Source organism: Micromys minutus (assembly GCF_963924665.1).
Source record: "Micromys minutus genome assembly, chromosome: 10".
Taxonomy (NCBI): Eukaryota; Metazoa; Chordata; class Mammalia; order Rodentia; family Muridae; genus Micromys; species Micromys minutus.
Genome location: NC_137979.1, coordinates 48,093,570 through 48,115,633, shown reverse-complemented (window position 1 = coordinate 48,115,633; position 22,064 = coordinate 48,093,570). Strand labels below are relative to the sequence as shown.

General features: G+C 44.7%; 1 protein-coding gene across 1 annotated transcript; it reads left to right on the top strand.

The window, feature by feature from the left end:
• Positions 1-16,513: 16,513 nt before the first annotated feature.
• CCDC200 (coiled-coil domain containing 200) lies at positions 16,514-20,111 on the top strand (the record flags this gene model as incomplete). The annotated part of the gene is made up of 4 exons (XM_080924533.1): positions 16,514-16,600; positions 18,538-18,904; positions 19,310-19,359; positions 20,085-20,111. 4 exons carry the CDS (start codon positions 16,514-16,516, stop codon positions 20,109-20,111), a joined length of 531 nt encoding a protein of 176 aa, XP_080780659.1.
• Between the last annotated feature and the right edge of the window lie 1,953 nt (positions 20,112-22,064).

Sequence of the window (22,064 nt, the reverse complement as noted above, 5' to 3'; positions counted from 1 at the left end):
CCGAGAGACTGTGTGCTCTCAGGTACCTGTGTACTTTGACCAAATAAACCCTCTTGCTGATTGCAGCCAGTGGTCTCAGCTTGGTTTTTGGGTTTGAGGGTCTCCTCTGGGGGAAGGTCCTCTCTGAGGGTCTTACAGGCTCAGTGGTTAAGAGCACTGACTGCTCTTCCAGAGGTCCTGAGTTCAAATCCCAGCAACCACATGGTGGCTCACAGCCATCTGTAATGAGATCTGATGCCCTCTTCTGGTGTGTCTGAAGACACAAACATAAAATAAACTAATTTTAAAAAAAAGTTCTTACTCTCTTGCCTGTCACCTCTCTTACTCTCTCCCCCTTACTCCTCTCTCTCCACGTGCTCATGGCTGGCCTTTACTCCCCTCTCTCTCTCTACCTCTACTACCCTCTTAACTCTCCCATGACTTGAATAAACTCTAGTTACTGACTTGAATAAACTAGTTACTGAGCTAAATTCCCAACCCCTTGAATAAACTCTAGTTTTTAAAAATAGTTTCTATCTTTTTGTTTCCTGTCAATTTGAAGTTCCTTGAAAGCATGGAGGTTTCAGAGTGACAAACATATTTGGGCAAACTCAAATGTTCATAAAACAAAGAGATGGAGCTGGAGAGAGTGGTTTTAAAAACACCGACTATTCTTCCAGAGGTACTGAGTTCAAATCCCAGCAACCACATGGTGGCTCACAACCATCTGTAATGAGATCTTATGCCCTTTTCTGGTGTGTCTGAAGACAGCTACAGTGTACTTATATATAATAAATAAATAAATCTTTTTTCTTTTTCTTTTCTTTTCTTTTTTTTTTTTTTTTTTTTTGAAAAAGTTGGTTGCTATCCATCGATATAGGTCTTTTTATAAAAAGAAACAGAGGGGGTGGATGGGGGAGGCAGGGGCAGGGAGGAGAGGAGGGAAGGGAAAGTGCAGTCAGGATGTAAGATAAGTAACATTAAATTTAATTTAAAGAATGAAGAGGTGGGGAGTGGGAAGAAAGTGACTGTTTTGGAAGATGTGGGGTTTGGCATGGCTGATTCCTCTTTGTACTTACATCAGAGTGTTACCAGTTTGTAACCAGAATACTGGAGCTGGCACAGAGGGATACCACAATGCCAGTCACCTCAGGAGAGACATTTATTTTTCTTTCCTTTTACATTTATTTTCATTTATTTTTATTTTATACACACTGGTGTTTTGCCTGCATGTATGTCTGTGTGAGGGTGTTGGGTCCCCTAGAACTGGAGTTTCAGACAGTTGTGAGCTACCATGTAGGTGCTGGGAATTGAATCCTGTCCTCCTTTTCTTTTCTCTCTCTCTCTCTCTTTTTTTTTTTTTTTTTGAGAAGATTGTGTATGGCTGGTCTAGAATTTGTGGACTTTAATTCACAAAAATCTGCCTGTCTCTGCCTCTTGGGTGCTGGGGTTAGTTTAAAGGCCTGTGCTACCAACCCAGCCAATAACTGAATTTTGAAATCTGACTCTGTTGAGACGTCAATGATCTGAGAAGGAAGTGGATTAACACCCAAAAAGAAAACACCTTCCTCATGCCAGGCCAGGTGGTGCACGCCTTTGGTCCCAGCATCTGGGAGGCAGAGGCAGGAGGATCTCTGAGTTCCAGGACAGTCAAGGCTACACAGAGAAACCAAGTCTTTAAAAAAAAGGAAATCAAACAACAATAAAACAAACAAACAAAACCCAAGCAGAGAAACAAGAAACATGGTCTTGTACTAAAAGTAGAAGGCTGACTTTTAGTGCCCCATCTAGCCTCTTCTACTTCTTTAAATTCTCCTATGCTTAAAAGAATCATCTATTTGTTTAAAGTGTCAATAATTATCTCCATACGGGCTAATAAAGTATACACTTCTGGACTAGCACTCATGAGGCCTGTTCAATCCCCAGCCCTACATAAAGGGGCTATGGTGAGACATGCCTGTAATCTCAGCACGCAGGAGGTTGAGGCCACAGAGCCACAAGTTCAAGTCATCTTTGGTGGCATCACAAGTTGGAGGCCAATCAGACTACATGAGATGCTGTCTCAAAAGAACATTATGCATTCTCTTTGAGCCTCTGTGAAGCTGTCCTAACCTCAAGACTGGCAGAGCCATAACCTGCATCCTCATCCAGCCCTGCATTACACTTCTCCCCACCTAGCATTTTTATGTTTTTGAGGCAATGTCATGCAGCATTGGCTCCCACAATTCTTAGCTCTGAGTTGTGTGCAAAACAGTTGCCATAGAAAGCTGAGGACCAAGATTAGTCCTGGGGCCAGCAAGATGGCTCACCTGCTAAAGGCGCCTGCCGTGGAGCATGGTAAACTGAGTTCGATCCCTAAGACCCACATGATGAAATCAGTCCACTGTGGAAGAGACTTGCACATGTGTGATGTGGGGCACACGCATATGCAGATAAAAAGACAATGAAAATGTAAAAAATTGAGACTGGGACATAATGGGGTTGACTTATAGCCAACACTATACTGAAACATGTATTATACATATATATTCGGTCATTTAAATTTCAAAGCAATCTTAGGAATTGACAGTGATCATAATCTCCATGTTACAGGTAAGGAAGTTGAGTCATAGCTAAGTAATTTCTCCAGAGCTGCTAATCTTCTCTCTCTCTTCCTCCTTCCCTCCATCTCTTCCTGTGTGTGTGTGTGTGTGTGTGTGTGTGTGTGTGTGTGTGTGTGTGTGCATATGTGTCCATGCATGTGTTTACTTATATGGTTGGGTGTGTAACATGCACATGGAGGCCCAAGGTCAATGTCAGCTGTCATTCTCCTTGTGGGAAGCCACTGCATTCGCCATTACAAGATGGCACCCAGCACGAAGGGAGGGTGGCCAGTTTTGAGATAAACAACCTAAGTGCGCATGCACACCTGCCTGTTTTGCTGACTCATGCTGACTCCGAGTATGCTAATTAGGGTGTACAGAATGCACCAATCAGGTGGCGACACAGTCCTCCTAAGCATATATAAGGAGGGCTGGTTTCTGGGCTCGGGGTCTTTCGCCATTGCAATCAAGCCCGCAATAAACGCCTGTAGAAGGATCCTGTTGTCTTCCTTGCCGGCGAGATAGGCGATGGCTACACTCCTGCGTCCTCCACCTTAGTTTTTGAGGCAGTGTCTGCCATTGAACCTAGACTTGGTGGCCAGCCAGCTCCAGGGCTCTACTTGTCTCTGCCCATCAAGTGCTGAGCTTACAGACATGGGCATGAGAGGTTCCAGGCCCCTAGACAAGACTGGGGGTCCTCATGCTTGCATGACACACACTTTCCCCATCAAGTCATCCCCCGAGATCCCTAGAATCGACTCTGACCTCTCTGTTGCATCCTCAGGCCCACAGGATGTTGTAAGTTCCAGGTCCAGGTGCTTAGTTGGGGTTTTAGGAAACTTTTAGGAAAACTTTCAGCACTAGCTTTGGAAGATCCCAGCCAGACTACGAACATGATGTGGAGGAACAGGAGTTGGTCTTCATATAGAGGATTCTTTTATTCTTCTTTGTTTTTGTTTTGTTTGCTTTTTTTTTTTTTTTTTTTTTTTTTTTTTTTTTTTTTTTGGGGAAATGAAATCCAACAATTTTATTTTAATGAGCTGTGTTTTCTAAATTTGTTTTATTTTTTTTTCCTGTTTTCATACAATATTGAAAACAAAACGCAGCACATTCACATTTTCCCGAGGAACTGTAAAGATGATCTCTACAGGGATAACGTTGGAAAGCCTGAAGCTCAATCAACTGATGTTGAAAACTCTCAGAGGGAGTAGAGGCTTGATCTGAGTGGTCTAAAACATGTACTGCAATTTAACAGAAGAGATGGTCGTCTTAATAGTATGATTTAAAAGAACTTCCCAGTCCATTCGAAGAGTACAGTCCAAGAATAAATCAAATTTCTGAATGCATTTTATGCTACGTATGTGTATACTTTGCGATCCTCAGGTGTTCGTGCCAAATATTCTCTCTCAATAAGTCCTTCAATACGTTTCTTAATAACAACTGGACTTGGTAAGAATCGAGCCTTCAATTGCTGAGTTACCTCTGCTACTAAGACATTGTGCTGCATCTTCTTCCGAGACTTCATGATTCGCACTATGGCAGCTTCTATCTCATGTTTTCTGTCATCATCTACTTTCTGTCTCGTTTCTTTCCTTTCTGGGTCTGATTCACCTTGTTTGGCTGCAACTGTTTGAATCTTGACTCTGTGTAGTTTGGATGTGAATTGATCATTAACTGTAAATATGTGGCCACTTTCTATTTCCTTGGAATTGGGTTCTTTTGTGAGGACCCGCTGTGTTGGCTTACCACAGGCAAGGAACTGGAGGGCTCTAACAAGTTCTCTTTCAGGGATATCTGTCTTTGTTTGCTTTTTTTGACACAGGATTTCTCCATGTTTCTCCCTGGAACTTTCTCTCTGTAGACTAGGCTGGCCTCAAACTCAGAGACTCCTCTGCCTCCTAAGTGTTGGGATTAAAGGCATGTGCCACCATACCCTGCTTCACATCTGAAGGTTTATTTATTAAGATATATATATATATATATATATATATATACACATACACACACACACACACACATATATATATATATATATATATATATATATATATATATAAAATTCTGTAGATGTCTTCAGAAACACCAGAAGAGGTCATCAGATCTCATTACAGATGATTGTAAGCTACCATGTGGTTGCTGGGAATTGAACTCAGGACCTCTGGAAGAACAGTCAGTGCTCTAACCACTGAGCCATCTCTCCAGCCCCATCTGAAGGTTCAATAGTCACTCTGGACAACCTTAAATGTTGACCTTGACTGTGACCTTGAGGGGAAAAAATGTCACTCCAAGATGTGCTCTGGAGACTCAGCTCATTTTCCCTGGTAGGTTTGAGGAAGTTTAAGCTTCTCAGCAAATTCTGAGGCCTCATCTGGAACTACTAGCTAGTAGCCAGGTCAGGGAAACTCAGGGAACTGGGCTGGCTGTCCCTGCTCAGAGAGAAGGTTCCACCTCGTCAGCATATACTGGAGGTTACACTGGGGACTCCTGCTGGATCAGATTCTTGGTAGGCTCTAAGGTGAACACCATATCCATAGATTTCACTGTAATGTGGGGCAAGTTATAATGGTGAACTTCTGTCCTAGTTAGACTGTCACCTTATGAACTGGTAAAGTGTCAACTACCCTTTTATAGGAGCTTCAAGTGGTCTCTGGCTTAAATAGAGTCGACTTCTGTAGGAGTCTTTGCAGACTTAGCCGAGGTTTCCAGAACTGAGTCTGTCTCTACAGGAAACTGAGAGGTTCAGTTAGCAGTTCCTGCTTACTGGGAAATAGTTTGCCCTTCAAAAGAGGGCCTTCAGGCTAAAATGGAATGCCCTGCTGTGTTGAAGGCTCTGCCTCCTCAACATAGTCTGGAAACTTAACCTGGGCCTCCAGAAGGCTTCTAGAACAGTCTAACCCTCAGGTGAAGGCTCATTAGACAGCTCAGCTTCCACAGGAGGGCTTAGAGGCAGGAGTCCCACTGAGCAGGGAGATTCAGTCTCCTTGAGAGGTTTGAAAGTTATTACTGGTTGTACATTTATAAGCTAAACTGTAACACAGAGTAGGGTATAATTCTTGACCCAGAGGCTGAAGTCTTGCTGTGTTTCAGCTTCACTGTCCACAGAAGGTTCTGGAATTTGAACTATAAACTCTTGCTTCTGGTCAGCTGGTGCTCCCAGTTCACATCAAGCTTTCAAGGTTTTCAAGCTCTCCCATCTGATCTAGGGTCTCCTGGTGAGTAGTAGAAAGCTGTGTTTCCACAGATAACCCTATAGCTGCAGCCTGGGCCCCTCGTTGTATTCTCTGGGGGCTGGGTTGGAGCCTGCTGTTGACTTGGAGTAGGCTGAGCTTCCTTGCTTGCCTCTGATGTTACCATAACCTTGATAAAGGTAGGCTACTCTGGTCCCATCCGACTAAGCGCACCTACCTCATAAATATTCATGTTCGTGCTTGGAGTTGTGAACTGGGTGGTAGATTCCCTGCAACTGGAGTTACTGTAGAACCAGGTGGTTCCAGCACCACCCACAAGAGCAACAATGATCCTTAACTCCTGAGCCATCTCTCCAGCCCCATAAAACTTCTTAAGAATCCACAACTCAGGGCTGAGAAGCTATGTCAACGGGTAACAAACTGCTCCCTTCTATTGGAGTTCTACTTGGGACACCTTCCAACAACGGCTTCTCTTCCAACCTCCACAAAAAATTCAGCCACCTCCTGCACCGCCCTGCGCATATTTTTCTGGTTGATAGTTTTCGGTGCAGCCTGATGTATAATCGTATCTAATTTGGTCTCGTTTGCACTTGCAAATCTCTGTCTGTTTTTGACATTGAGACATTTGACAGTGTCCAGGACTTTTGACCTGGGGTTTGCTGGAGGCCAGCTCCGCAGACTGTGCTTAGCCAGCGTCTCTTCTCTCTCCTCCGTGGCAGTTGATAACCGGTAGCGGTTAGCAGGTCCCAAGGAGGCAGAAGGCGAGGAAGCACGCGGGTTGTGGGATGCTTTGGCTCAGGTCTGAACTTTCAGTGGGCGGGGTCTCTTGCTCCCTCTCTCTCTCTCTCTCTCTCTCCCTTCCTCTCTTTTCTTCTCTCTCTCCATCCCCCTCCCTCTCTCCCTTCCCCCACTCCACTAGTTCCTCTTCTTCCTCTTCTCCTTTCTTTTCTATACAATCTCAGGAAGTAGCAAGGCCTGGAATTACATAAACTATAGAGACCGGCCTGCCTCTGAAGGTGTGCACCGCATCTGGCTTCGGGGCACCTCTCCGGATTTTACTTTGCACAGTCTTTTTTATTTTGAGGGGTGAAGGAGAGAACAAGGTCTTGTGTAGCCCAAGGCTGTCTAAACTTTCCTTGTGGCCAAGGAAGACCTTGAATTCCTGATTTTCTGCAAACACTCCCACTCATGCCCACGTCACAAGCCCCTGACACTACACTCTACTTCCCGGAATGCTGGGACTAAACCCAGAACTTGGTGCACGCTAGGAAAACACTCTACAAACTGAGCCACACCCAGCCCCTCAAAAACTCCTTTTTAAAAATTACAAACCACACAAGACACTGGAGGGAAATTCTGAATTCTACTATCTAATACTATCCAATCACTGACAATTGTTTGCCCATGCTGGTGAACACTGGACCAAGGAAACTGAAGAGAAAGGGGGGGGGGGAGAAGTAAAGAAATCTCAGCCTTCCCATCTAATGGCTCCTGCTCAAGACTATGACCCAAGGAACATTGAGAAGGACCAGATCCACCTCTTCCCAAATTATAATATATTCTCTATGAATTTTCAACTAAAATACTGGATACTTAGTCCCATTAATACAGTTTCTATTTTTTTTTAAACAATACAACTTTCTCATACTTTACACACATTATTGTGAGCAACTTCTCCTTCTCCTTCTATTTCTTCTTCATTTTGTTTGTTTGTTTGAGACTGGGTTTCTCTGTGTAGCCCTGGCTGGCCTGGAACTCACAGAGATCTGCCTCCCTCTACCTTCCAAGTCTTGAGGTTAAAGGTGTGCACCACCATTGCTCAGGTATTATGGGTTTCTTTCTCTTCTTCCTCCTCCCCCTCTTCTTTTTCTTCTTCTTCCTCATTCTTTTTCTTGAGACACAGTGTCTCTCTGTAGCTTTGGCTGGCCTCAAACTCACAAGAGATCTGCCTGCTTCTGCCTCCTAAATGCTGGGCTTAAAGACTTGTACCACTACTGACCAACTCAAGCACAATTTTGTTTGTTTGTTTGTTTGTTTGCTGATTATATATATCAGAGTCCTTATTATTTCTTGACCAAATGAATGAATAGAAAAATGAGCAATTAGGACTGGAGAAATGGTCTTACTGTGAAAGTATGAGTTTGGATTCCCAGCGCCCACTAAAAGTTGGGCATGACATCATGTATCTGTAACACCACCATTCAGGGTGGTGACAGTTGGATCCTAAGAACTCATTGCATAGGTGGTTGAGCCAGAGTGGCCAGCCCTGGTTTCTCTGAGGGACCTGGTCTTTACAAAATAAGATGAGCTGGGTGGCACACACCTTTAATCCCAGCACTTGGGAGGCAGAGGCAGGTGGATCTCTGAGTTCGAGGACAGCCAGTGAGTTCCACAACAGTCGGGGTGACAGAAAAACCTTGTCTTGAAAATGGAACAAAACAAACAAGGCTCTCTGGATAGCTCATGGGTTTTCAGGTCAAAGTCAGAAAAGTGGCTATGAAAAATTCTTAGATCTTCTGAGCAAGTTAAAGATCCTATTAGAAAAAAAAATCTTGAAAAGCTGTGTTTACTCTCTAGACATCTCCAAACAGCTTAGTCCTCGATAGAGAAAAAGAAAATTGTACACCAGAACTGCTATTGTTCTCTGCAAGCTCATCTCATGGAGCCCAAAACCACAGTTTTTATTTACATTCTAAAATTAGGCCATTATCTTTTTTGGAATCATGTGGGTCTGACTAATAGTGTTGCTTGTGACTTTTGATGAAATTAAGACCAGGGAGGGGGTGGGGAGAAAATCATGAAACAAACAAACAAACCACTTAAAACTAAATTATACACACAGATAAAGACAAAATCAACCCAGAGCCTGGCATGGTGACACACTGGTTGACCCCAGCATTTGGAGGCAGACACAGATAGATCTCTTGAGTCCCAGGACAGCCAGAGCTACACAGAGAAATCTTGCCTTAAAACAAACAAACAAAACAAAACAAAACAAAACAAGATGGGGGAGTAAAGGCTCAGGATTGTAATCCCAGCACTCAGGATGCAGAGGGAGGAAGATTTCAAGTTTAAAGCCATCATGGACTATAATAAGGCACTGTGGGGCCCTAAGGGACAAGGAGAATCTGGTGAGTCAAGCCTGTAATTACTGTGAGAAAGTGCCTGAGGACCCCATTCCTGCCATAACCCCCCAACTGGCCAGATAGCAGTATCACTCCTCCAGGGGTCTCCAATTGTGTGAAAGGTCAACACTGAAGGCAAATGGGAAGTAGCCAACTCATGCTGTGATAATCCTACTTCACAAAAATGTGTAAAAGGTGTGCGCTTTGGGAACTCAGGGTCCTCACTGACAGCTCTTGACTATTGCATCACTCTCTGTCTCTGTGGGTGAGGACATCTCGGACATTGAGGCCCCCCCTTGGGTACAACAGGCACCAGACCTTAGCAGGGCTCCAGACTGCCTGCATTTAGGCTACAAAACTCAGCACATAGACAGCATCAGTGGCCTAAACTAAAATAAAGGCCTAATTCACCAAAGTCTGTAATCTCTAAATGTACTAACCTTGCTTTTTGGCTTCTGTAGTTTTGCTTCTAGCTAATTGTTCTTGTTAACTGAAGTATGCCAACCCAGAACATGGTTTTTGTGCTTAAAAGCACACCCTGAGAAAGGCTGGGGGCTACACTAGGACCCTGTACGCCCTGTGTAGTTGTTGGACTGCTTAATGAAGACTTTCTGTTGGCATAAACCCATGATCCAGCAGTCTTCCCCAAGAATGCCCCATAACCGGAACTACACGTTGAGTTCCAAACACTCTGTATCAAAAAAAAGATAAAAGAAAAGAAGGAAGACAAAAGAACCCAACTCACATCACAGAAAAGGTTTTCAACATATGAAAAGCTTTTAGGTGACAGGCAATTAAATACAAACCCATGATCCCAGCAGGAGGCCAGGCTGAGAAACCTTGCCTATAAATTTACTTAACTAGCTTTTTTGTGTGTATTATGTGTCAAACACGCTGTCTTCTTCGAGAAAGGGTGGAAGGAACACCTAGAAGCCCATTAAATGGTCCTCTGCTTTGTCTGTGACCTATAGCAAAAGAGGATTATTCAGGGGCGGCTCTGGGGTAGACTCGGCTCGTGGTGGCCACGCCCCCACAACTGGGCGGAGCATGCAAATCAGATGGTGAGCATGCTTCTACTTGGAAGAAATGCTGGGGGTCCCATACGCATGTGAAGTTTTTTTATGAAGCCTGAAGAAGTAAAATGTTTGTAGCAGAGTCTAGTACTTATGTTGGGAGAAGTGAGGGGCCACATCAGAAGAGACAGACTCGCACCAGTGCTCACCATGAGTTAAAGTAGAACAATGAAAGAACCATAATGTTATAGGCCAGCCTTTCAGTATCGCTTCTCGGCCTTTTGGCTAAGATCAAGTGTAGTATCTGTTCTTATCAGTTTAATATCTGATACGTCCTCTATCCGAGGACAATATATTAAATGGATTTTTGGAACTAGGAGTTGGAATAGGAGCTTGCTCCGTCCACTCCACGCATTGACCTGGTATTGCAGTATCTCCAGGAACGGTGCACCCCCTCTGGGGACTTACAATCTTGGTACAAAAAAAAAAAGCTTGAAAGTGTTTACCTATTTTTAGGTGTCTTGTTATTGCTTTGTTTGCTTTTTGTGTCTTCTGCAAGTGCTTTTTTTGTCTGTGTGTGTGTGTGAAATCTGGATTGTCGCTTTTTGCAAAGGTTGTAAAAACCTAAAAGTGGCTGTTTTTGAATGAAATATTTCTGTTTTCCTGGGTTTCTTCTCATGCAAACCTGGGAGACCAGACTAATGGGCTCTGCCTCCCAGCAAGTTTTCAACTTGCTGGCTTTAAGCATGCGGAGCTGTCCTTGGTGCTGAACCTTTTAGTTTTGGACGCCTGTGCTAAGTTCTGTTCTCAACAGATACTGACCGTTCTCAAGGCATCTAGAGCCTGCTGGGCCCAGAACACCACGGAAGCCAAAGAAACTGGATGAGGAAGATGACTCGTTGAATAAATCACTTGCCATGCAAGCATGAAGACCGAAGTTCAAATCCCCAAGCACCTACATCTGTTTGTCTAAATCTCTGGGGCAAGAGAAAGGATGCTCTGAAGAGATCCCTTCCTTCTCCCCACAGTGCTTAATGCCAGCCTGTGGTCACATGTATCATCTAAATATAATTTTTAGAGAAATGTATTGTTGTTTTAAAAATGTATTCTAGTTCTCCAGGAATAAGCTTAAAAACCTTTGTTTTAGGGAGCTAGAGAGATGGCTCCTTGGTTAAGAACACTGGCTTCGGGCTGGAGAGATGGCTCAGCGGTAAGAGCACCAACTGCTCTTCCAGAGGTCCCGAGTTCAATTCCCCAGCAACCACATGGTGGCTCACAACCATCTATAATGAGATTTGGTGCCCTCTTCTGGGCTGCAGGCATACATGCAGGCAGAATGCTGTATAAATAAATAAATTTTTAAAAAATCTATAACTCTAGTCCTGGGGAATTCAATACCTTCTTCTGCCTTCCTAGGGCACTAGGCATGCATGTATGCACAAGCATGCAGACAAAACATCCATATATAGCTAGACAGTGGTGGCACTGGATGGCAGAGGCCAGTAGATCATCTGAGTTCGATCCAGGCTAGTCTTATATATAAAGTGAGTTCCAGAACAGTCAGGCCTACACAAAGAGACTCTGTCTCAAAAAACCAAAAAAAAAAAAAAAAAAAAAAACAAAAACAAATTGAAACAAGAAATACCCACATAAATTTAAGAAATATTGTGATTATTAGAATTCATGTGTGTGGATAACGAGTGAGGAGCATGTATATGACACAGCACCCATGTGGAGGTTAGAGAACAACTTAAGAAAGTCATTTCTTCTCTCCTTCCACCTTGTGGATCCCCTGGATCAAACTCAGGTTGGCAGCCTGAGGTTAGCAAGTGTTTTTATTCACTGAGTTGTCTTGCCGATCCTACCATGCACAGGTATTAAAAGAAGGCGGCATATTTCTGTTGGATTTCAATATTTATATATCAGCTTTATCTTTTTGTTTTGTTTTTGTTTTTCCAGACAGGGTTTCATGTAGTCCTGGCTCTCTGTGACCTCACTCTATAGATTAGGCTGGCCTTGAGCTCACAGAGATCTACCTGCCTCTGCCTCCCAATGCTGGAATTAAAGGCGTGCATCACTGCTACTTTGCCAACTTTATCTTCTTAATATTTCTTTAGGTACATTTTCTTCAGCTCATTACTCTATAAAGTTTTTCATATTCTGATTTGGTAAAGATTCTACAGCTGGATTTATGTGTGCAGGTGTGTGTGCAGGTGTGTGTGCAGGTGTGTGTATGTAGAGGACCAAGGTCAATCGTGAATGTTGTCAGGCACCATCTACCTTGTTATTTTTGTTTTAAACATTTTGATTCTTTGTAAAATTCATATCATGCTCCCCAATCCCACTCTATCTCCCCATTCTTCCACATCTGCCCTCACAGCCTTCCCTCAGAAGAAGAAGAAGAAAAAAAAAACTCACTATGAAAGCTGTGGTATCCCCCTCCTCCACAGTGCTTAAGGCCAGCCTATGTCACATAAATCGCCCAAACATAAAGAGATATTTGAAAAATGTGTTATTGTTTAAAATATTGTATTCTATTTCTCCAGGAATAAGCTTAAAAACTTTGTTTTAGGGGACTGGACAGCTCTTCTTGCAAATGATCATTAGTCATTGGTCTGCCTCTGGCTTCTGTTACACCATCAATACTGGATCCTCACTGGGTGTCCTCCTAGATATCCTGTTGTTGCCCTGTGTGCTGGAGATCTTGTGGCTTTGGTTCTGCAGAACTGGCCCCTTCACACACTCTGGCAGGTCATAGATGGGGTAGATGTTGGGGTGGGCCAACTCAAAGCCCTGGATCTGGGTCTCGCTGGTAGCCACTCTCATAGTCACACTCATGGCCACACTCATGGTCAGCTCTGGCCAAGGTGCCGGCCTATTCTTCCAAGTGCTGCAACTAATGGGGGGGGGGGGCAGGGATTTTTGTTTTGTTTGTTTTCTTGGTTTTTGAGACAGGGTTTCTCTGTGTAGCTCTGGCTATCCTGGAACCTACTCTGTAGACCAGGCTAGTCTCAAACTCAGAGATCCACTGCCTCTGCTTCCCAAGTGCTAGAATTAAAGGTATGCACCACCACCACTACTGCCTGGCTATTTTGTTTTGTTTTTGTTTGTTTGTTTGTTCATTTGTTTTTAAGAATAACTTTTCTTTTTTTAAAAAAGATATATTTATTTTATATTATGTATGTGAGTACACTGTCATTGTCTCCAGACACTAGAAGAGGATATTGGATCCCATTACAGATGGTTGTGAGCCACCATGTGGTTGCTGGGATTAAACTCAGGACCTCTGGAAGAGCAGCCAGTGCTCTTAACTGCTGAGCCATCTCTCTGGCCCTTGGCTATTGTTTTTGTTGACAGTTTCTTTCTGGCCTGGAACTCACCAAGTAGACTAGGCTTGCTGGCCACTGGGCCTCAGGAATTCACCTGTCTGGGTGCCTCCACAGCACTGAGATTAAAAGCATGCAGCGCCACACCAAAGGGCGAGGGATCTGAACTTGGGTCCTCATACTTGTACAGCAGACACGTCACTGAGCCATCTTCCTACCTCCTGCATAGATTAAAAAACAAACCAAAACAAGCTGCTTATTGCTATACAACCTCAGCTAGACAGACCTGAAAGGCGGGCCTCAGGAATATTGGAATTTTCTTGTGTTTTTGTCATTTTCTGTGAGTTGCATGAGCCATCCCTTTCCCTGAGGAGATAGTGGTTCAATTTGGAGGAAATAGCTATAAAAAGGGCGATTTTGTTTTTGTTTTATTTCTTAAGAAGCCAACAGTTTCTCCTTTAACTTTTGCAGACAGAGGTACTAGATCAGGTAGGTGGCTTGTATTCTGTGATAGTGTCTGATTTCATCCACTTTACATCTCAGATATGTGCTGCTCAGGACACAGCATGTGGTTTATACCAGGAGACAGCATCTTTCATGTATACAAGAGCATCGGGTAGGCACATAAGATAATGAAGTTTCTCACAGTCCGCTGTGGCTTAGACACCATGCAATAGTGTAAAAATAAAGGCCTTCACTTACAAAAGCTGTGCCTGACATTGCTTTTATTTTTTTCATGTGATGTCACACACCTGTGTACAGAGATTGACATCTGTTGTCTTCAACACTCCATCCTTTGTTGGCTGAGGCAGAGTGTCTAGCTGATCCCTGAATCATCTAGTCTAGCCACCCAGCTCTTTTATTTTATTGAAAATGATTTTTTTTCATACAGTATATTGGGATCATGGTTTCCCTTCCCACAGATCCTCTCAGAGCCTCCCTATATACCATGCATCCAACTCTATGACTTCTCTCAGTTAGAAAACAAAGCAGAATAAAACAAAACAAATAAACAAATGGGAGGGGGAGGCCTGAGAGAAACAAACACAGGCAGACATGCACATGTCTACCTGCAAAATCTATAAAAACATGGAATCAGAAACCACTCTATACAAGCGAAGGAAACAGAAGAGCATGTGGTTTCGTAGCCCAGTGTGGACATTTGTTTTCATATTGTGCTTCTCTTTGAATAAACTGACTTTAAAACTTGGAGCATGATGACTCACGTGTATGTCCCAGAATTGGAGGAGCTAAGGCAAGAGGAATATTACAAATTCTAAGCTAGCCTGAGCTATATAGCTCCAGGCCAGCCTAGGCTACAGGGTAAGATTCTGTCTCAGAATGAAGCGGCAACATTTATATAGAAAATGGTAAGAGAAAGTGAGAGGCCCTTCTACTGGGAGGCTGAGGCAGGAGAGTCTCAAGGTGAAAGCCAGGCTGGTAACTTAGTGAGACTCTGTAAGTGGTGTTTGCTACTTTGTGAGTTCTTTTTTCCACCCTTCTCCACCCTATCACCCCCCCCCAGTACTAGATAGGAAAGAAAAAAGGATAGAGAGGAAAGGGGGTGATACTTTTAGTCTACTTCCTGCTGATGAGTTCCTTGAAGCAAGTTTGATCTTTACTGGCAGGATATCTGATTTCTTCTTGTTTCTTCTTTGCAAACGACTACTTAACAAACCACAACCAACACAAACCAACCAACAGCAAACAACCCTAATCAACCCCACATTAGGGGCTGTGGTGGTTTGAATATACCTGGCCCATGGGAAGTGGCACTACAAGGAAGTGTGGCCTTGTCAGAATAGGTGTGCCTTTGTTTGAGGAAGTGCAGTCACTGTGTAGGCAGGCTTTGAGGTCTCTTTCTATGTTCAAGCTCCACCCAGTGAGGTCTATGTTCAAGCTCCACCCAGGGAGGTCTATGTTCAAGCTCCACCCAGGGAGGTCTACGTTCAAGCTTCACCCAAGTGAGGATGAGACCTTCCTCCTGGCTGCCTTCAGAAGAGATGGCTGCCTTCACCTTTGGATTGGATCAAGATATAGACCTCTCAGTTCCTGTAGCACCATCTCTGCCTGCAAGCCGCCATGCTTCCACTATAATGATAATGGGCTAAATCTCTGAAAGTAGGCCAGCCCAGTTAAATGTTGTCCTTTGTAAGAGTTGCATTAGTCATGGTGTCTCTTCACAGCAATGGAAACCCTAAGACAAAAGTTGGTAAGAGTTCTACATCTTGATCTGAATTTCTACACCTATCTTAAAAATAACGATGAAGAGAGGATGAGTGGGAGATAGATCAGTCGTGACTTGACTCCATGCATCCAAAGCACCAGTGACAAGTCTCACTTTCATTCTTTCTATCCTATCACTTTAAGGTACCTAGTCATGCAGATGATTCCCCTGGGTCCTGGAGGAAGAATCATCACCCTTTTACTGAAGGACAAAGATCCAGCAAGACAAAGCACCCCTTTTGTCACCTGTACATCCGAGCTGGGGGCAGCTCTTCCAGCTTCTCACAGTGTCCCACTTTGCAGGCAGGCATTTCCCAGGCACATCAGCATCCTTTATAGGGCAGGCTCCGAGACACTGAGTGGCCTGCTCAAGTTCCCTCGGCTTAGATACAACCAGGGTTAAGCTTATGTCTGACACTAAAACTCCAGCTGATCCCACTACAGATGGCTGGAGTTGCCAGGCTATCTCACCTCCACACCCCCACTCTCCACAGAGAAGTTCAGTTGAGACAGACAGACAGACAGACAGACACACAGAGTGAAGCTCAGTTGCAGTTTGTATTTCCTTTCATCTTGACCCAATGTAAATGGTTCCTGGAAGAATAGGGAGAGACAGGACATAGAAGAGTGCTGGGAAGAAGAATAACGTCCTCCAGACAGTTTGTGAAGAGGGAAGGGCCATTAGTACTGGTCAGGCATTCCTGCCAGAAACCCTCAGCCAGTGTCTCGAGAGACATTAGAAGAGAAAAATGTATAAGCTTTATTGCCAAATCGTCTCCGGGGCCTACTGAGACCCCAGGCTGGTGAGGGACTCTATCTTTTTCCTTCTCAGGACTCTGAAGAACTTAGAGGTACACCCCATGAGCCTTGGTAAGAATGACCTTGACCTCCAACACTTCAGGGGGGCTGCCCAGTTGCCCTGGTAGTAGCCACAGTGGCCACATTGTGAGGTGGTCTGGGTAACAGGCAGGTGTGATTGGGGTGGGAGGCAACAGAAGTGTTTGGGTGCAGAGGCATCATTTGGGGTTTTTCCTGCTCTCACACCCTGCTGGGATTTCCTTTGACCACATCATCATGGGTAGTGCCTACCACTGGGAGGCTCGGCGTCAGCAGATGGCATTGGAACGGAGGAAGACGCTGATAGCACAGCAACAAGAGCAGGTGCAGGAGAGGGGCCTGGTCCATCAGGGTCCACCATGGAACAACAGGAAGTGGGGAAGGATGAAGGACTCCCTGGGAGTGAATTGCTAGCTCATGAATGAGTCTGCTGGGGTCGGAGGTGAATGAGCTGCTTTTCTGTTGTAGGCCAGTGGAAATGGGGATTGTAGCCAAGAGGGTATTTGAAGAGGAGAGGTCTCGATGTTGCCTGGGTTGACTATAGACTCCTGGGCTCAAAAGCTCTTCCTACCTCAGCCTCCAGTTCAGGGTAGTGTGTGCATATGGCCTGTAAGCTGTGCTGTCTGATATTGTAGCCCTCAGCCTGTGTGCTACTGAATTCCTGCAATGTGGCTAGTGAGGATGAGGAGCAGACGTATATATATATGTTTAATTCACATATAAAATTAGCGTATGCGATTTACATATTGAAAAAAATTTCTAAGCATTTTTGGCCTAACTCAGGGGACTCTTTTTCAACTGTATTTTCTTGGGGAGGAGGAGCAAGGTCTCACTGTATAGTCTTTTGTAGACCAGGCTAACCCAATAATCAAATTCCCAAGTTTTGGGATTACAGGCATGTGCTCTCATGTCTGGCAGATCAAATGCTTTTTTATATGAAAAAAATTTTTTGAGTGAATTTCACCAAATAGCCCTAGTTAGCCTAGATTTTACTATGTAGACCAGACTGGGGTTGAACTGCTTGAGTACTTGGCTTAAAGGTATATTTTTAAATAATTATTTATTTGCTTATTTTATGTATATGAGAACACTGTAGCTATCTTCAGATACACCAGAAGAGGGCATTAGATCTCACTGTAGATGGTTGTGAGCCACTACGTGGTTGCTGGGATTTGAACTCAGGACCTCTGGAAGAGCAGTCAGACTCTCAACCTCTGAGTCATCTCTCCATCTCTAAAGGTATATTTCACCGTGCCTGACAATGTATATTGAAGGGTTTTGTATCCATGTGTTTTGCTTGCATGTGTGTTTATGTACAATGTACATACTTGGTGTCAGGGGAGGATGTTGGATCCCAAGACTGGTGTCATAGTTGTGAGTTGTCATATGGTGTTTGGAATTGAGCCTCAGTCCCATGGAATAGCAGCCAGTGCTCTTAACCACTGACTCATTTCTCCAGTCCCCCAGATTTACTTCTTGTATGCTTGTGTGTATGTGTACACTCATTTGTACACCCTTAAGAGGACAAAAGAAGGTGTCAGATTCCTCACAGCATGCAGGCATGTCTAGTCCCACAGACCCCTGCACAAACATGCAACATATTCCCCCCACATACATAGAATTAAAAATCATAAAAAACAAAACCAGGGGCTAGAGAGAAATCATGGTGGGGAAGAAAACTGGTTATTCTTTCAGAGGACCCAGGCTTGATTCTTAGCACCCAAAGGGTGACCTCTAGCTTGTGGCAATTCTCGTCCCTACCTCCCAAGTTCTGGGATAGTAAACGCATGCCACCACATCCAGAAAACCCGTTTTACTATACTTAATAAACTCTGGAGATGGAATCCCACTGTCAGTTGTGAACTGCTAATGTGGGTGGTGGGAACTCGGGTCCTCTGAAAGAGTAATGTGTGTGCTTCTAACTGTGGGACCATCTCTCCAGCTCCAGGGACTGTTCTTCATCCCCCTGGCAGCTGTTAAAGCTGCTTTCAATGCTAAATTCTAACTTAGTAAATATATGCTGAGGCCGGGCCACCTCCTGGCCATGCACTGAACCAGGGATCCCAGCTACTCAGAACCATACCTTGGCTACTTATTGTCCTGGAGAATGGAAACAGCCTAGGTGCTAGCTTCAGCCTCTAATTCAGGGGATAAAGACACTTCTGGCAATCTACACTTCTCCCTTGCTCCACTGCCCAGTTGATCCAGTAGGTGAGTGATTGGGTGAGAAGAGATCTCACTTGCTGGGGGTTTCTTGATAGGAAGCAAAAAAACAGGAAGAGAAAAAACAGCGTTTTGAGAAAACATGTCAGCCACATCAGGATTCAAAAGGACCCCAGCAGAACTCAAAAGGACCCCAGCAGGATTCAAAAGGACCCCAAAAGGATTCAAAAGGGCCCCATAAGGATTCAAAAGGGCCACCACCTACACAGCCACAGCAGCAGGCACAGCCACAGCCACCTAGGCCAAAGTCACAAAAGGAGCAAGACCCTCCTATGAAGAGCATCAAGGACAGTCTCCAGAAGGACACCCAAAAGCAAGGACCCCAGACTAGACCAGCGGGAGCTCAACAAGTTGGCCAGCAATCCTATGAAGTGTGTGATAAACCCCTAATCCTTCCAGGCCGTGGTGGTAAGCATTCTGTCTGAGAGGGCAGGAGGTGAGGGGGCCCTTACACCTATTCCTGTCCTTGTAGTTTAGAAGTTCTAATGACTTCTGTCCTGTCCAACCTTTCCTGGCACCCTTGTCCCTAAGTGGCCTCCTTCTGGATAGATTCCCTACAATCTAAGGCAGCAAAGAAGCTTCTGAACAGTGATTGGGTAGGTGGCTGCCACTTTTCTAGGGCGTGGCAGAGAAGGTGGGGATGCTGTAGGCAGATAAAATTTGAGCCCTGTAAAGGAACCACAGAATGCCTTCCTAGTGGAGAGTCTTCCTAGTGGGAGGTTCAGTCTGTGCCTAGCCCAGGGAAGGACCTAGTCCCACCCCCAGGTTCCTTAGCAACTGCCAGATGTGACTTGTGCTTTGTCTTATCAGGTCGAACGAATGCTTGCCAGTCTAGCTCTTCTAAAGATTCCCGGCTGACGGTGAGAAGAAAAGGGGCTAAGTGTTTGAGTGCAGGTCCTCCTGTGCCTGTGGAAGCCAAGGAGGATTTCTTAGCATTGGTCTAGGGAGAGAGAACTGGAATTGTTTCAAAGTCACTTCCTGGTTTTGTTTTTAAATTATCTTTGTAGTACAGGGAATTGAACCCAGGGCATGCTAGTCAAATGCTCTACCCCTGGGCTATTGTTCCCATCTACTCTACCCTTCTTTAAAACTTTTTTTTTTTTACTTAAAAAAAAAAAAAGTAGTTACTTATGTATTTTAGCACATGGGTGGGTATCTGAGGCCAGAGACTGTAATGGATTCCCTAGAGCTGGAATTTCAGGTGGTTGTGAGCTGTCTGGTGTGGGTGTTGGAAACAGCACTTTTTCTTTTTCAAGATGTCTCTCTGTGTAGTTCTGGCTGTCCTGGAACTTGATCATAGACCAGACTGACCTTGAACTCGTAGACATCTGCCAGCCTCAGCCTCCAGAGTGCTGGGACTAAAGGTGTGTGCTACCTCTTGGCCTGCTGAGCTCCAGCCTCCTACTTTTTTAGTTTGAGGCAGGTCTTGTTGCCTCAAGGGTGAGGCTGCCTGTGTAGGTTCTCAGCAGTTTAGCCTGAAGAGCGGTTGCTGTTTTATTTCACAATATTCTCAGATTCTCAAAGCAGGAGATCCAGAAACAACTAACTTGTTTTGCTTTCTGTCTTTTGTTTTGTATTGTTTTAGTCAACTAATTACGTCCAGCAGTGGTGATCCAGAGACGGACGGACTCCAGAACCTGATGATACCACAAAGCAAAACCGAAACAAACCCCCCCCCCCCAAAAAAAAATCAATCCACCAAACAAAAAACCCAAACACCACCACCACCACCAAAAAAAGAGAGCAACCACACTTTCTTTCCACCCGGCCATCTTTCTAATCCAAAAAGCCAGTTGCATTTGGAAAGGAGGTTAGCTGGGATTAAAATGTGATTCCTGGAAAGAACTAGGAGACTGGTTAATGAGCACAGGATGAGGGGGGAAGGCAGACGGACTCATAGTGGAGATGGAGGATGAAGGAGCCAGCCCAAGCTGTTTGTGGCCAAGCTTAGGGAGAACATGGTCTTGACCCCCCCCCCCCATGCTCAACCCCAAGCTTGTGTCTCTTACAACTATTACCACTGTTCCTCTTGGTGATGACAGGCACCAGCTTGTTAATGAGCATCATTAGAACCCAGCCATGCTTACTGAGATACAGCCAGAGAAAGGAGGGGCTGCGATGCACTAGAGCAGCAGCAGAATCAGGGGTGGGGGTGGGGGTAGGGCCTTATATATAATTCCAGCCCATGCTAGGTATTGAGATGTTAAAACAGGTGATGCAGGAGGGAACTGAGAGAATCCAGAAGAGAGAGATGTTGCAGCGATGGGCTTAGGACACATGGCTTTGGAAAGGAGCAAAGAGCTTGCTTGCTAAAGTCTTCAAGCCTCTTTCTTCCTAGGTGTCATACTTTCCACTTAGCAGACTGGTTCCCAGTTCAGAATGGAAGACGAGACAGGGCTGGGGACCCTCAGTATCAGCCTCCAGAACGACACAAATCCTAGGAAGACCTTTTCGCTCCAGTTCTGAGAAAGTCTCCTTCAGTCACATCAGTCAAAATGAGGGACCCATGATGGGTCATTTCGCATTATGCAGGGCATCAGTTCTGGGTCAGGAGCCTTGTGTTAGTGTAGTCTAGGGATGATACCTGAATGGGGCAGGTTGAACAGTCTGGGGACTGGTTTGGAACCAGAATAGTAATCCAAAACAGTCTAGGAACAAATACACAACAGAAGAAAGCAAGCCTCTGAGAATAAAAATCTCTCAGAAGCCAGAGAAGCAGAACTTGTTTCAAAAGGTCTTAGAAGCCTTCATGGCTATCAGAACAGAAGTGTGTAGCCTGAGGTGGTAGTCAGTTGGTAAAGTTCTCCTGAAAGTACAAAGGCCTTAGTTTCATCCTCAGAACCCATGTGTACTGGCTGGTTGTGTGTTTCAACTTGACACAAGCTGGAGTCATCACAGAGAAGAGAGCCTCAGTTGAGGAAATGCCTCTATGAGATCCAGCTGTAAGGCATTTTCTCAATTAGTGATCACTAGGAGAGGGCCCAGCTTGTGGCAGGCATTGCCATCCTAGAACTGGTGGTCCTGGGTTCTCTAAGAAAACAGGTTAAACAAGGCAGAAAAGCAAGGCAGTAATCAGCATCCTTCTACCCACATATACCCATGGCCTCTGCATCAGCTCCTGCTTCCAAGTTCTCGCCCTGTGTGAGTTCCTGTCCTGGTTTCCTCCAAAGATGGACTGTGATCTGGAAGTGTAAGCCAAATAAACCCTTTTCTCCCCAACTTGCTTTTTGGTCAAAGTGTCTTTGTTGCAGGGAAAAAAAACCCTAAGATACATCTAAGAAAAAACTGGGCACGGTGGCTCATGCTCCTGATCCCAACACTAGGGAGTTGGATGCAACTACCCTGGAATGTGACTTTTCTTAAGGATAGTGCCTGGCACAGGGACACACACCTTTAATCCCTGCCCTGGGGAGGTTGAGGCAGGCAGATCTCTGTAAGTTTGAGGCTAGCCTAGTCTTCATAGTGAGTCCCAGGACAGCCAGGGCTACACAGTGACACTCTGTTTCAAAATAAAACACAGTTAAAAAAAAAAAAAAGACAGCACCCAAAGAAAAACACCCAAGGA